At 43.0% G+C, this 16,832-nt stretch overlaps 1 protein-coding gene across 1 annotated transcript in view; it reads right to left on the bottom strand.

Annotated features, from left to right (window-relative positions):
- waca (WW domain containing adaptor with coiled-coil a) overlaps positions 1-16,832 on the bottom strand; it is a 45,839-nt gene that overhangs the window by 13,429 nt on the left and 15,578 nt on the right. The window contains exons 4-7 of the mRNA XM_063206906.1: positions 16,564-16,655; positions 10,576-10,691; positions 9,650-9,762; positions 5,170-5,451 (exon numbers count right to left, since the gene is read on the bottom strand). Of these exons, the coding sequence (XP_063062976.1) occupies positions 5,170-5,451; positions 9,650-9,762; positions 10,576-10,691; positions 16,564-16,655 (603 nt within the window). The remainder of the gene's footprint in view (positions 1-5,169; positions 5,452-9,649; positions 9,763-10,575; positions 10,692-16,563; positions 16,656-16,832) is intronic.

Genomic DNA, 16,832 nt, shown 5'->3' with positions numbered 1-16,832 from the left:
GCTGGTGGAAAAGAAAACTTATTAGCAACGTTGACCCATTAATGAGTGTACATGCCATTTTGGCTGGTGATGGAAAATGTTAACATGGAGCCCTGATCACTGCTCGTAGATTTCAGCACATCCATTTTTTTCAGGCGGAGCAGGACAGGGCTGTTGCTCGTCCGTTACACTGGGAAACAAAAGTGCTTACTGGTGAGCAACTCACACTCCTATAGCATTTTTGCTTTCCTGCGAGGTTGTAAGTTTCATTGTCCAACCCCTGTAGATGTCACCAGGTTGCTCTGATAAACCTGTCATTTTAGTGTGGGAAGATTGATGGCTAAATTGGACCAGCCTGGCAGCTAATATTCATTAATTGCACATTGCACTAGTAAGAGCAGAGTGTGAAGGTTCAATTAGCAGGGTAAAAGCACAGTTTTGCTAAAATATTGCAATTCACACAACATTATGGGCGACATATTAACACATTGACTACCAAATCACGGGAAAACATGTTTTTTTTGTTTTTTTTTAGGGGATTCTGAATCTACACTTTCTGATGCACATTCTGTGAGATTTTCGTAATTATGTGATGAACAGAACTGACATAGATCATGAAATCACCTACAGTCAAAACTCCTACAGAGTCACAACTGGATATTTCATCTCTGCAACTCATCACAACGCAGTATTTGTGTGTTATTACAGCGAATTAAATCATGCACACTTCCTGTTCACGACACATCAAGTCGGCTGAGTCATCAAAACATACCAAGCGTCCTATCAGGGCTTTGCTAGCTTATCGTAACCACAGGCCTACAGAAAGATAAGGAGGTTTGCAGTCATCAAATTAGGTGTGAAAATGGAAGCTTGGAATGAAAAAAACAGCACAACACAGTAAGCGTGGGCAAAAAATCAATGCGATTTTAAAATCGAGTTTGAACGTCAAATTGGTTCGTTTTTGAGAAAATCGAGTTAACACAATTTTTTTTCATCCTCTGTCCCTATGCCGTTCATGTTTCCAAGCGCAGAGTGCACGCATTTCATTTTTACGTTCGACAAGACCTCCGGAGACAGCCTACCTAGTGCATTTCCTGTGTCTCCTCCCCTATTACATGCACAAACAAACATGGTGGTGAAACAGACAGAAATATAGTGAAACGGGTGAGGAATAGGGGGTCCTGTTAAAACAAGGTGCCACTACCTCCGTTATTTGGAACTGCATCATTTTGCCAATGATGAATACCAAACAACACCACTTTGTGAATTGTGTATGACAGTGTTGTCGTAACGTAAGCTGTAGCAGGACGACAATCTTGTTTCAATATTTGAAACTAAAACATCCCGCGGAGTGGAAGAAATGCAAAAGAAGTTACTCTACCCCTACGAGAAGAGTTGCAAGGTGGACAGCAATCATGGATGCAATTACCTACTTCATAGTATGCGTATATGCTTCTAATTTATTCGGTGGAGAAGAGAGGTTTTCAACATGTATGGTTTTCAACATAAGTTTTGGATGCGGTGCTTCCTCGCCTGTATAATCTTACCCATGAGATGTGAGTGAAAGGCATCCCTCTCCCTCCCCCTCTCTCGCTCACACACACACACACACACACACACCCCCAAACACACAGAACGCTCGCTCTCTTGCACTCTCTCTCTGCCTCTCTCTCTAAAAGTCCTATTCGGACGGGACTAGTTAAATGGGGAGACTTGGGGTAAAGTCATAATAACCGGGACATTTGGTCCCGTTCAGGCTTGCAAACGTTGCCGTCTTGAAATAGCCTAAGCATGCTTGCAGGGTGTTGCTCCAAAATGTTTTCGCTGTTTAATCAGTAAGGAGAATCAAACAGTCTTCCGATGCATCGACATGCATTCAGACTCATTATCATGGGCTCTGATGGGTTAGTAAACAAGCAGGCAATTGCTAAATTTGTTCATTAGGGACAAGAGCCTCCATAGATCTGTAATATAATGCTTAAAAATCAATAATATATTGTGGGGATGGCACAGAACTATCTCAACAGTGCGTGAGGGTTTACCCCTCCCACTTTTTGTTCTTTCATGTTCATGAAATGTTTTAATGTCGTCCCAATCGGTCATTTCTATGACCAATGTTCTGAGATAAAATCACATTGGGCTTTGGGCCAGGAGTTCCCAAACTTTACCATGACAAGGCCCCCCACCAGTAGATTCAAGGCATTGAATCGAATCGTGAATCAAGTTTATGGGGGGTGGGGCGGGCGGGGGGTGAATCGCCCAGGCCTACAACACAGCAGCAGAAACTAACGGTTAGTGTACTTCAGCGCATCTACTTTTTTCTATAGGCTACTTAAGTACGACACATGCCCATCAGAATACACTAGTAACTAGCTTTTTTTGGCCGTTATTATCACAGGACAGTGTGAGAGTAGACAGGAAATGATTGGGAGAGTGATGGGGCTCAAACCGGGGACCCCGTGGACAATGTAACCTAGCAAATCTAACCCAGACTGTATCCAAGAAACAAAACTACACCTGCCCATATTACGCCAGAATTAAATATGCACCTCAACTCTATAGAACCGTCTGTCTGGGGCTCCACAGGGCCAATGTACACGACCAGGCTGCTATAGCCAAACCTGTCGAAATCCAGGAGTTTCAGTTTCATTGTCGTCAAAGTTTGTTACAAGTCAAAGAAAACGAAGTATTTGTCAGTTCAGATCGCAAACTAACTTTCTGGTCCTCAAGATATCCGATATGCAGTGTGAAAACATCAGTCCGTTTCAGATTCAAACCCCTGCCCTGCATTTTAGCAAGCTGTCCATGTTGAATGGCTGTAAAAAAAAGTTTTGGCATAATTCAGTGAGAGGAGGAGGGGAGAGAGAGAGAGAGAGAGAGAGAGAGAGAGAGAGAGAGAGAGAGAGAGAGAGAGAGAGAGAGAGAGAGAGAGAGAGAGAGAGAGAGAGAGAGAGAGAATGTGTATGTGTATGTGTATGTGTATGTGTATGTGTATGTGTATGTGCTTTGTATCTGTTGATGCCACGGTTCTGTAGGCAAGCCTTTTTTAAGTTATGGAGGCAGAGGTGGTTCAATCCTTACCAACACAGAAGTCAAGCAACATAGAGGAACAATGAAAATTAACTCCCACTCGCCACCCCAAATTTAGTCCACGCTAGGGATGGCACAAACCGCACCGAAAACCGAAACCGTACAATTCACACACATACCGAACCGAACCGTGCAATCCATCGCAAACTGCAATTCATGTACTGCCCAGAAAAATATGTAAAACATATTCTAGACAGATCTAGAACAGATTCTAGGAGTATCTTATCCAGTCTCTCTGATTAAAACATTAGCTTATAAGACCAAATCAGAGGATGACACAATTAAAATTACACCATTTTCACATTATAAGCCTATACAAACCATATGTAGGATATTTAGTGATAAGTCTGCTTCTATTAGCCAGTGCACTATTTATCATGAACTAAAAAAAAAGAACCGTAGAGAACCGAAAACCGTGACCTTGACACCGTGATAGGAATCGAACCGTGATTTTTTTTAACCGTACCACCCCTAGTCCACGCTGTATTTTAGGTGCAGAAGGGTTGAAAATACATTCTCGCACCCCAGCGAGAATTTTTATCGCTTTGCAAAATCAAAGTTTCTGTCACAGATCCCAGAGAAGCACCTTTCAATCTCAATCTTTAGCCACCTCCTCAGAGAACCTCAAAAGTATTCTCTGCAAGGTTAAGATGGACGACTGGATTCTGGAGTAGTAAATCCAGCAATAGCATTACTCTTACTCTATTGCCCACTTTTTGGTCACTGTCATTTGACGCAGAGAATTACAAGCTGAAACCAAGAAGAGCATCAGCTTCCAATGTGTGGTCATCACCAAATCCTTGCTAGCCATAAATGCAAAATGCCAAAGTATCACTAAACCAGCTGGTGCCCAACCATGAAGGCAGCAGTAAATCATGCTGAGACATGTCCAAGATGGCGACAATTTATGGGCGCACAGACGTACAGAGGGGAGAAAAGAGGACTAGTCAGCCTCCACATATGATGAACATTAGCGGCCAAAGAGGGTCGAAGTCTCCCTTGACTATTAAAAGTCGACTTCATTCTTAATCATATGTTGGAGGACTTAAGGCTCTGGAGCATTCAGGGCTGAAGATCATCTATGTCGCTGTGGCCCAGCGTTTTCTCTGAAACCTCAGACACCAATTGGTCCAACCTGCTCAGATTGAAAATAGAGCACTCTTTTAAGAATCTCCAGCATTCCCAGACTTTTCCAGCCGCAGTTCATAGTCTGGCGTGTCACATTAGGTTAGGTAAACAGGAGAGCAGCGGAGACGGATGGATAAAACAAGCAGGGGATAAGCGTTATATAGGGACTCTTTCGATCAAACCCGCAGTTTAACATACAATACTGCACGAGCCGTCAAATAAAACCCCCAAAAGGCGCTTTGAGGGGCTTCCTGGGGTCATCCAGGAATTTTCAAACATCAAACAGGAGTATGAAAGAGGAAAAGTCCACAGCAGACATTCTTGTGTCAGCCTCTTCCCCGACAGGAGAGTGGTTTGGTGTGCGATTACCATTGCAGGCAGTTGCAGGCCAAACTATTTCGCTTTCTACACAGTCTCATCTGAAGCTAGTATTTCATTTTCTACTGTGCAGCGTTAAATGGCTTTCACTGGTGTGTACACTGCACTTGATAAGCACAACACTGACTCCTTCCAAAAAACAACAGCATCGTAGTGCTAGACAACTGCTGATCTGCACAGTGCATGATCCAGATGGAGAGCCACATGGACACTCGTGGCCTTGCACTCAACTTGTTAAAAGATGTGAAAGAACATCAGCGGAGAACGGCTGATTGAATCATGAAGTGTGTTTGCGTGAGAGACAGATCGAGAGTGGCAAATATGGAGGCCGGGCAAGTGAATAAGCGAGCGAGAGACAGTGCGCATTACATCAACTGTAGATGCCCGTTTAACTGCTGTGGTGAGACACCAAATCAACATGTGCAGTACAGCAGTATAGGAAGCGCCACATGAAAAGTAATCAGTCCAAATCAGGCGGCTAAAGTTATGGCTCATAGAAACATCAGCACCAGTTGACTCATTCCTTGTCAACTAACACGCATACGCCGGCCACACACACACACACACGCGCACATGCAAGCACGCCTCACTCACCCTCGTTGATCTTGGCCATGTCCACGCTGGCGTTGTTGAGCTGCAGGGCGGTCTGCAGGGCAGGCAGCAGCTGGCGGAGGAGGGAGGGGTCCTGGAGCAGGCTGGGCGTGACGGGGGACTGCAGCACGGGGGACACGGGCACCGTGGCGGCCGCCGAGGACGAGCCGCCCTGGCTAGACGCCGTGCTCGCCACTGCCACCGCCGCAGCAGATGACGAGGAAGAGGAGGAGGAGGAGGTGGACTGGGACGTGGAGGACAGGGAAGGCTTCTCGGGTACAGACTCTGAAGAGGGAGAGGAGTGAGAGGAGTGAGAGTGGGTGGGTGATGGCAAGGAAGAGGGGGGGGTTAGGGAGTGTGGATAGAAGAGAACATTTGTCAGTCACACATTCTGTTGTAATTACACAGTGCACGCATATTTGGATTGATCTCGGGGACGTTGAGGAGAGGAAGGAATACTCAGATAGCGACTCCGTGGACAAGAGAAGGGGGAAGCAGAGGAAGGGAGTGCATTGCTGTCAGGGTGTGCGTGGTTAGAATACATGCAGCATTTGTCACATGTACTCTAAATCACACACTACACAAATGTTTAGATTGATCTCAAAGCCATCCCACATAACCACAAGGAGGTGAAGATATCTGGTGATTCTAACAGCCTCCTATAGCATCTGTTTGTACAACGAATAGGGTCGTTTGATTGAAGGAGTCTGAGCCTTGGGGAAAATGTAGCATAAGTGCTTTAAAATCTGTAATCTATGATAACCTGACCAACTAGACTGCCCTTGACTGCGCCATATACACTAGTTTTGTTCTCATCTTCCCGCCTTAGCCTAGATTATATTTTCTAAATGTTAAACTTTTCAAATATACAAAGTTTCAATTGTTAGTTAATGATTTTTACTGTATTATTACTTATTTCTTGTTACACTAGGTCAGGGGTACTCAATTAAAAGTCCCCGAGGGCCAGTTTATCAAAATTCCTCCCAATAAAGGGCCGGGCCGGGCCGACACGCCCACCCCATAATATTTTTTTTTTAAAATAAAAATAAAATGATAAGTCCTTTGTAAGCACAATACACACGCACTCATACCCACAGCAGATATTTAGTTTCCAGTGACAGGATGGGAGAACATTTCTCTCATAAAGGGCCTGCATTTTTCTGGAGCACTGTGGGGTGCCTGCCTTGCTCTCATTGCCACCCACCCTTCACTATTTTTTTTAAATGACATAAGATTATCTGTTAGCCTATATTTGCAGACTACATTCATAAAGATTTATTTCTTAGTTAGAAAACCTATAAGCCTGAAGATAACACTTTTCAAATAAATGTTGCTTATTATGACTTTGTTTATGCAGCTCTCACATGCATAATGAGAATCAGACCCAACAAAGAGGACACATAGATAGGAGAACAACAGGTTTTGTCAACAAGAAAATGGCACATTTGATGCAATGTTGATTAAATGCAAAAGCCAATAATAAATTGTCAAGTTGCTCATAACTTTGTTTGCAGTCTTATGAGGGTCTTAGCATTCCAAACGAACTATTTGGGGACTGCTTAAAAGTGTGTAAAGTTTATTAAGCAATCCGTTTTTACAGTAAATAGGCTACCAATAGTTAGCTGCCAGCAGAGCTCAAACACAGTTTGCCTTCATTTGTGTTAGCAACTAGCTACAGCTACTGCTAAACCAATTTGAAGTCCTAACACACTGTTTACAATCAAATGTGGACCATTACTTTCAAAAACGAGTTATAGAGAACTTTGTGAATAATTTATTTACAGGCTCTGATACAGTCCTCCCCTTGTAGTCTACCTCACAACCTCTAATGCCACTGTCGTAGGTGCTTCTGTCCGAAGCCTGCAGTGACTGAGGGAGAAACTGCCTGAGGAGGAGGGGCACGGCACGCTTCTTCATAGCGTCTGTGGTGCGATTTCAAAATAAGAGCTGACAGCGCGATCGGACCAAAAAAAAAAAATATATATATGTTTTTTTTTTTTTAATTTTTCAAAATTATTCGAGGGCCAAAAATAGATGGCCGCTATTTGAGTATGGGGGCACTAGGTTATTGGTCCGGTCTTGCACTTCGGTATCGGTCCTGTTAATGTCAGTCTTTTGTATGTCTATGTCTTTGCATGGGACAGAGAGAAAAGTGATTTCAATTTCCTTGAGTGACCTGTGCATGTGAAGACACTGACAATAAAGCTGATTGGACTCGACCTGTACATATGACATTGTCTTTCACTGTGAGCTCACTAGGGACAAGCATTTAGCCAAGGCTATAAATGCTATGATGCTGTTGGGCTTGCATAACCTACATGATGTGTATCTGTCCCTATCAAATAAACCAAACTGACTGACAGACTTCTCCAAACAGCAACAAAATGCAACAGGCCAACAAATGTATCCGTTGTTCAAAGTTGAATGAGATCATAAAGTAACCACATCTCTACAAACTTCATGACAGATAACATATGCTAAAATTTCACTTTCACACTCATCAGCACAGCAAATTGAAAGATTGATGGGTTTCTGTCGAGTAGTTGACTATTGCAGCCCCATGTGACTATTTAAGCAGTGGATGTGAGCGTTCAGTCAGTAGTTTGGACTGCTTCCTGGTTCTTCTTCCTGTTGTGGTCTACACAAGGAGTAGTGGGCAGAGCCACCAGCAGCAATTTTGGCTACTTGCACTTTCGGTTTCAATATTTCATCATTATGTTATGGTAATGGGCCTTCAAGCAAGAGGCAAGGTTTCTGTTCCATACCATAGTGGACTACAGCTCTTTTCATTGCTACAATAGTTGGAGGAAATTCATGTCCATCGAAAACCCACTTCTTGCATTGTACACGGCATTGCAAACATTCTTATCGCTCATTGTACCATCATTTGCATTGAGCGCGTTTGTGAGTAGAATGTCGGAATGAAATGTGTGGCTATTTCTCTGTTTTGTTTAACATTAAGGATTTAATATTGAGTTTTTCCAGACCCAACCACAGACACATGCAACACACCCCTTACGCCCTGACATTAAACGCACACATTGTTATTTAGCCTCCCCACCCCAAGACTTTACAAAATGGTGACTGAACGATGCTGATCTGCTTACCTATACCGGTGAGTATAGTTGTGCAGTTTTCATGTTTGAGCGCATACCTACTTGGTGAAAGCCTATTTTAGCCTGTCTCAAGAGTTCTCAAGATAAAGCACTGAAGGACCATGCATGACCCATCACAATAAAAAAGAAAGCCTTTACAGACTCATTAGTTGTATTGAAACACATTATTGGGCTTGATTTACAATATGTTGATTTACAACATGTAACGCACACAGCATGAAAATTCTAGGACAAAATAAAAGTAAAGCATAGTCAAGATTGATGCATGAGGAAAGCCAAGTAGTAGCCAAATTTAGGATATGCTTTAGGATAAACCATTCAAAAAGGGCTTGGGAGATTGTAACACACTCACCGCAAAGAAGTGAAACCTTTGCTTTGAGGGCTTCAAAGAGGGTAAACTACAGCATAATTTGATTGATCATAACCTGAGGCACATTAAAATGCTCACTGAGCCATCCTTTTTGATAAAATGCACACAACAGGGACACATTTGTCATTCATCCGGTTATAGTAAGCTTGCAATTTTAAACTGTGATTTAGATTACCCTGATGGAATAGAAAGCTTTGCAAGACCTCATCTTTAACAATCATTACCCTTAGAGTAAAGCTAGATTTATGCTTCGGACGCAGAGCCTCTGCGTCCGTCCGTCTTCTGTCTGTGCGAGTCCACGCCCCCCTCGCAGAGGCTCTGCGCCCGTCGTCGAGCGCCTCGAAAAAATTCTAACTATCCGTCGGACGGACGCGGAGGACGCAGACAAAAAGGTGTTATGATTGGTCGCCTCGCCACTTCCTTGTTCTGTTCTTGTGGCAGCGCAATGCCAGTAGTTTGCGACAGCAGAGCTGTATTCTGTTTAAAACTATATTAATGCTTTGTGCGTAAATGTGTGTAAATACAAGAAGCTACAAGCTAAGTAACAAACAATGCATCAGTTGAACACGTGTGGCACAATGCCTGTGGTTTTACTACCGTAGCTTCCTCCACCGAATGTAAACACACATCGGCAGAATCAACTGTCTTTACGTGCTTGCATTTTCTGCTCGTGAAAACAGACTGGGTATGTCAAATAATGATACCAGTGCATTGCCTTTGCAATTTGTGTGAAAATACCTAGCTAACCGGGCTAGAAAGCAACATTGCTTAATAATGACCGCAGTGCTTACAATGCAGTGAAAAGTAATCGCCCAATTTCAAATGTGTCTCGCGACGAGACCTCGGACCTCGCAGAACTCGCAGATGCATGAATACAATGTTGGTTCGTGGCTACTTCCAAGCGACTTTTGACGAGCGCAGTTGCAGAAGTCTAATCTGACCTTAAGGCCAACTAGCAATGTAGAAACTACATTACCCAGAAGGCAACAGTACTCACTATTGGGGAAGCTGGAGGCAACCGTGGCCTGCATGGCCTCCCGTCTGTAGTCTCTGTCTTTGGGGAAGTTGTTGACTACCGTTGTTTTGGCAGCCTCCTTCTGCCTCTGCTCTCTGTATTGAGACAAATTAAACAGATTAAAGAAATATGAACATTACAATGAGTGGCATCTGTGAAACACTAACCAAGAAGTAAAAAGAAATTAGGAACATATCAAGAGATACTAGGCCAGCAATGCACTCACTATATCTAGGTTAAGAGTTCTAGGATGATGAATGGATCGTTAAATATTTATAGGTACATCTGGCAAGGCAAACAGAGCTGCCATTCTGCATCCGAACAGGCAGCGAGTCGACTCAAGTGTCAACAACGGTGTTCATTAACAACAATGTTCATTAAAAGTGCCAAAATGAACCTCGGATATCGGAACTCGTCATCTAGAGTCTTTGGCAAGTTTAGTGTCACAAGCTGCTAAGAAACTAAACAGTCATCTGTGATGGCGTATCGTCTCTTTGTGGTAATTGAATGGCCTGAGTGTATGCAACCTGCTCCGGGTAAGCAAGCAAGCAGTCCAGGCACAGAGCACAAGGGCCGTAACGGGTACAATGGCAGTCCCCAGAGAAGACATTCTAGATGCCAAACACTAAAGTAGACATCTGCTTGCCTTTAACATTTGTAAAAACATTTTTTTTTTAAAAAGATAGCATGTCTGACAATTGGAGTGCCAGCTGTTAACGTAAAAACATTAGTATTTAAGCAATAAAAGAGGAAAACACATTGTATGCACTGTACAGAATCGGAACAGAGTGTGTGTGTGTGTGTGTGTGTGTGTGTGCGTGTGTGTGTGTGTGTGTGTGTGTGTGTGCGTGTGTGTGTGTGTGCGCGCACGCGCATGTGTGCATGCGTGCATGTGTACAACCGCTTACCTTTCAAGCCACTCCTTGGGTTTCTCCCACTGTGACACCTCCGTCCTGCAGTTGTAGTAGTACTTCTTCCCAGAGGAACTAATGTGCTCTGACCAATCATCTGCAGGTTCATAGGGCTGCAACAAAACACAAAGACCAGGGTTAAAAGCTCATAAAAGCCCTTGTTCACAAGCCTTGTTAAAAGTAATACAACATGTATTATTTTATACAGACATGTGCGGGGCTTAATTTTCATCAAGGATCAATATTCAGCTATCAGTTTTCTCAATATACAACAGCCATGGTTACCCCATGCTTCTTTGAGAGGACAATACAGAGGGAAGGACATGGAGGAGGAAAGAGTGGTGCTCAACAACAGAAAAATAAAGGATTTGTGTCAGAGAGGCACATCAAAAAACAGGGCAGAGAGAAATATAGATGGGCTGGTTTGGATGGATGGGTAGAATGTGCATGTGGCAGAGAAACATGGCTAGGAAGGGATGGGGGTGGAGGGGGGCATAGAGGTGAGGAGTGATGCAAGAGTCGGTAATGTGATGTAGCACAGGCAGAGAGCGGAGGATCTGTTGTTGCTTTCCTGCTTAGCGACTCGCTAATCGGCCAACATCAGACTACTGCTCCTCTCATCAGTGCCAATCCAGTGCACAAAATGCTCACGAGCCAGACACACACATACACATACCAGAATGAGTCTTTCAGCGACAGAACTGAAACCCCTAATATTTTATGACTAAGCTTACAAATATGTTCCAGCCTTCTCTGACCACCCTTCTCTAGGCTAGCAACAGGCTCTGGACCAATTGGTATCCTTTTGGCGGGGCGACAGGGCACACTGTGAACACCACTGTCTGGTTCTGGGGCGGAGATGGCAAAGTGTTTAGTGATGCTAAAGAGTAACTTGGCACCTCCGGGGCTGATGGTCCCAAAACATCCTCAGTCTGAACTTGTACAACAATCAGTCTGGCTAAACAAAATGTGGACTGTTAAATATAGAACTGAATATTCTCTGTGCTAATCAATTTATATATATATATTCGGGATGCAAATGATTAATGATCAATGCGTTAATCGATTAAAAAAACATTAATCGCAATTAATCGACAATTCAACCTACAAGAGACCCAGGTGAAATGGGCATGTGAAGAGTGTGTGTGAAGAGGGGTGTGAATAGTGGGAATATTTAAAACACCTTTGGATTAAAGAATTGAAATAGAACTAAATTAAATGTGGTATCTTATCACAAATTTTAATTAATTTTTAGATTTAGTAGGTTTTTTTTTTTAGAAACATTGTGATTTCGGGGGGAAATGCAGCTTATCAATTAATCGTAAGTCGATCGATAAGGCTATCAACTAATGATGAATGAATTAATCGATAATTTGCATCCTTGATAGATAGAGAGAGATAAGGTCCGTACACACACGTCGCTGCTAGTTACTCGCTCAGCGAATGAACTCAATAGAATGTTAATGTGTCCCAGCGAGACTCGCAGGCGAGTACTGTACAAGCGATGCGATGTGGGCGGATTCTGAGTTGAAAATATTTTATCTTCGAGCGAGGCGAGTAACCAATTGGAATGCAGAGTTCGGTACTTCTCGGCTGTCCATTGGCAGTTAAAGCCGCGGGAACTTTCAGCGAACGTTCCATGAAAGAGTGGCGAGTAGGCGAGCAAGCGAAAAGCTAGCTTTGTGTGTGTACGCCGCTATAGAGAGAGAGAGAGAGAGAGAGAGAGAGAGAGAGAGAGAGAGAGAGAGAGAGAGAGAGAGAGAGAGAGAGATCTATACATACAGTGCCCTCCATAATTATTGGCACCCCTGGTTGAGATGTGTTTTTTAGCTTCCAATTATTTTATTTTTTTCCTAAATAATATGGGACCTTAATGGAAAAAAAGAGAAAAATCCAGCCTTCAATACAAGTGCATTTATTCAGTGGGGAAAAAATCCCACATAAAGAAATAATTATTTGACATCAAATAATGTGTGTCACAATTATTAGCACCCCTGGTGTTAATATTTTGTACAACCCCCTTTTGCCAACAAAACAGCACCTAATCTTCTCCTATAATGTTTCACAAGATGGGAAAAGACAGAAAGAGGGATCTTCAGCCATTCCTCTTTGCAGAATCTCTCTAAATCATCCAGAGACCTGGGTCCTCTCCTCTGTACTCTCCTCTTCAGCTCACCCCACAGGTTCTCAATGGGGTTGAGGTCAGGGGACTGAGATGGCCATGGGAGGAGCTTGATTTTGTGTCTGGTGAACCATTTCTGTGTAGATTTGGCCATATGTTTAGGGTCATTGTCTTGCTGAAAGACCCAGTGACGACCCAGCTTCAGCTTTCGGGCAGAGGGCAACAGATTTTGATTTAAAATGTCCTGGTATTTCAAAGCATTCATGATGCCATGCACCCTAACAAGGTTCCCAGGGCCTTTGGAAGCGAAACAGCCCCACAGCATCACTGACCCACCCCCATACTTCACTTCACAGTGGGTATGAGGTGCTTTTCAGCATGCGCATCTTTCGTGGTACGCCAGACCCACTTAGAGTGTTTGTTGCCAAAAAGCTCAATCTTGGTCTCATCTGACCAAAGCACACGGTCCCAGTTGAAGCCCCAATACCGCTTGGCGAACTCCAGACGCTTGCGTTTATGATTGTGAGTGAGGAAAGGTTTTCTCCGTGCATGCCTCCCAAACAGCTTGTTGGCGTGTAGACAGCGCCTGATGGTTGATTTGGAGACTTTGTGACCCCAGGATGCTACCATTTGTTGTAATTCTGTAACAGTGAGCTTTGGAGATCTTTTGATTTCTCTTACCATCCTCCTCACTGTGCGTGGTGGCAAAATAAACTTGGGTCCTCGTCCAGGCTTGTTTACCACTGTTCCAGTTGTTTTGAACTTCTTAATTATTCCTCTCACAGTGGATATGGGCCGCTGCAGTTGAGTGGCAATCTTCTTGTAGCCTCTGCCTGACCTGTGAAGGTCGACGCACATCTGCCTCACTTGTATGCTGTGTTCCTTTGTCTTTCCCATGTTTAAGAGTGGATAAGAGAAATGGCCTCGGTGTCACGTCATATTTATACCCCAGGGAAACAGGAAGTGATGGATTACTAATTAAATGTTCCTACATACTCTGGTAAACTTTGTAAACTACTGTAGAAATGACAGAAATGCTTCAATTATATTTATTTCCTGGGAATTGTTAAGGGTGCCAATAATTGTGGAACAGGTGATTTAATGAAAAATAATTATTTTTTAGTCAGGGATTTTTTTATTTTCTTACAATTCATTTGAGTTGAAGGCTACATTTTCCTACAATTTTCAGTGTGACAGTATTCTTCTGCAATAAACACTGAATTTATTTTAAGGCTTTTAACACATCTCAACCAGGGGTGCCAATAATTATGGAGGGCACTGTATCTATATCAGCCTTCCAACTTTGCTGTTTGTTGCATTTTTGATGCAAAATTCAATTATATAAAAAACGTCACTGGATCAATTTGACAGATTAAGCGTGTGATTTTAACACACTTTTTCACTCACGTGCACATGCTCACCGCATTAATGCACCTGCACTCCCGTTCTCATGCGATTTTGCTGTTAATTGGGGTTGTCTAGCCCATTTCCATGATTGCATTTCAGTAAACAATGCTAATGTTAAGTGCTTACACCAACGACTAGAAGATTGCTGTAGCTCATGGTTGACTTCGTCAGATGGTTTCATATAGACTTTCCCAATGTCTGACATTAAAGGTGATACAGTTTAGTTATGAACGGTAGATGGTACTTTCTCTCAGGATTCGTTTCAGAATCGAAAAGATACTTAGGAAAACAAACTCTACATGTGACTTTCAAGGTAGAGTCTCAGTTGGAGACTTGCAGCCAAGCAGTAGTTGCTGGGCAACCTATTAAAGACTGCTGTGCTGGTGACAAAAGCAGCCACTCAATAAGCAGCTGGGGATCATTTATTTCTGGTCATGTTAAGGTGGTCTCAAGTAGGCAGATTAGTGCTATGTACCATGGGCGACAGCCAATTTAAAAAATAAAAAAATAAATAAAAAAAAAAAAAGTCTGAGGGCGTGAAAACAGACTCTCACCAGTAGGCAATTATGCAGTTGACAATACAGTAAATTCATGCCAGTTGATATCCTCACGCACACTCGCATTGACTCTGTGGTGCCTACACCACTGACTGGACTATCCAGTTGTGATCCACCCTTTCGCATTACAGTAAAGATAGCCTGGATGACAGTAAATGTCTCAGTTACACCCATGATAAACACCTGCAGCCTCGCTGTATGAATAAACCCTTGGCCAACCTCACTTTTACAGTGGCCATTATGCTGTTGGCTGGTGAAATGCCACTGGTTGCCAGCGTGAGAAGTGTGACGGCACCTCTTAATCAGTTGTGAAATGATAATTGTTAAGTGTTAAATACATGTACAGGTAATGCTGTGAAACATTCTACCTTATTACCACCTTATTCACGTCCACAAACAAAGTTTTCTGTCACAGGACATCCAGGAATTACAAAAAACATAAAACAAGGCCTGATGGAAGAAGTAAATCCTGAGATTGGAGCCTTAACCCTTTTTGGAAAAAAAAAACCTAATGATGATATTATATTCATGCAGTTGCAAACATAAGCTTACACCGTCAAGTCTAAAATTAGGCACTGAGCATGAATACCATCAGCCCTGGGTCTACAAACCACAAAATGATTAAATTCAAAGTGGTTACTCCACATCAACGTTTCATCCCTCAAAATGTTTAGCTCGTCACGCAAGCTAACGTTAGCATTGGCACAAACACAGAAAGACAAGTGTACTTGCATATTCTTCCTGCGTATAGAACAATTTAACTGCACCTAAATGTTATCTGGGAAATAAACAACAGTAATTAACCCTTTCAGATGCTACAGTGTGTATTGACTGAGTGATGAGCAAGGCAGCCGTCAGCTGTATGCCAGCTGTTACATCTTTTGCCCGTAAGCTAAGCGGTCAGTAGGCTGGCTAAGACTGGCAATCTAATGCCGGCTTCAGCTGAATATCAATAGCCGTCTAATACCACTGAAGACCAAATAAAATGACCCTTGGGCACAACCGAAATAGAGTGGCAGTAATGGCACCACCCTTGCAATCATGGACCATACTGTGGATAGGCCTACATTAATGATAGACCTCTAACCTACAATACTGATCCTACAGTCTGGTAATCAACCCTAACTCTAATTCTGTGTTCAAAGATGACTCAAAACCTCAATGCCGACTCCCCCCACCACCCCATTTCACCATTTCCCACTGATTAACCTTGAAGGTTGAATGACTCACTAGTTGTTGAGCTCACTGGCACACATCCAATCATGTTTCCTCCCATGAGACCATCTTTACTTGTGTGTGCACATGTGCCTAATACACACAGATGCACACAGGGCTGGTCTTCTAATATGCTTACATCATCTAAATATTAGGGTCACATATATGCTGAACATGGAAAAGACTTGAAACTGCTCAGAAAGTACAAAGCCCAAAGTGTCCTCTGTTTCAGGTTACAGCAGGAAGCACCTTGCAGATATGCGCACTGGAGGGATGTGAATGTGCGCAGCATCATGCGTGCTGCCAGTAACCAGTGTAGTGGGAGGGTAGCGGCACTGATGCAGAAACAACATTATTGAGGATACTGGAGGAGCAGAGTGCATTAAAGCAATATTAAGTAGTTTCTTAACCTTGAAACGATGCTCCAAAATCGTTTCATTGATTCACCGATTTAGAACAGGGTAAAAGGCACAGCTCAATATGCTTTGACACTTTCCATTAACAATGAACAACTTATTTTTTTAGACAGAGCCATATACTACACTACACTATCTGCTTCCCCATTTCCACTTCCACTACAGGGAGAATAATGAAAACTACTTAGTATAGCTTTAAAACACTTTTGTTGGCACCCATGCTGGTAGTTTTTCACTGTAAGAGAGGTACAGGGGTCTCTGTACTTACTGCGTCAGCCGTCCTGTTGGGGTTGGAATGAGAGTTGGCGCTGTGCAGAACGCTGTGGTTGTGGGAATTCTCCTGAGGGGAAATGCTGGTCCCTGTGAAGACATAAAAAGCACCTAGATCTTAATAATGCAGCCACACAAAAACATGACTTGCCAACATGACTTGAAGCACAGTAGCGCACATACAATTCAGCAATATTTTACCACAATCACCTGAACCCAGCAGAACTTTTCAGGTTTCTACCTTGTAAATGAAGGGCTTAAATAACG

This window comes from Engraulis encrasicolus, chromosome 9, assembly GCF_034702125.1.
Source record: "Engraulis encrasicolus isolate BLACKSEA-1 chromosome 9, IST_EnEncr_1.0, whole genome shotgun sequence".
NCBI lineage: Eukaryota > Metazoa > Chordata > Actinopteri > Clupeiformes > Engraulidae > Engraulis > Engraulis encrasicolus.
The sequence above is the reverse complement of the archived record's forward strand: the minus strand, read 5'-3'. Positions and strand labels throughout refer to the sequence as shown.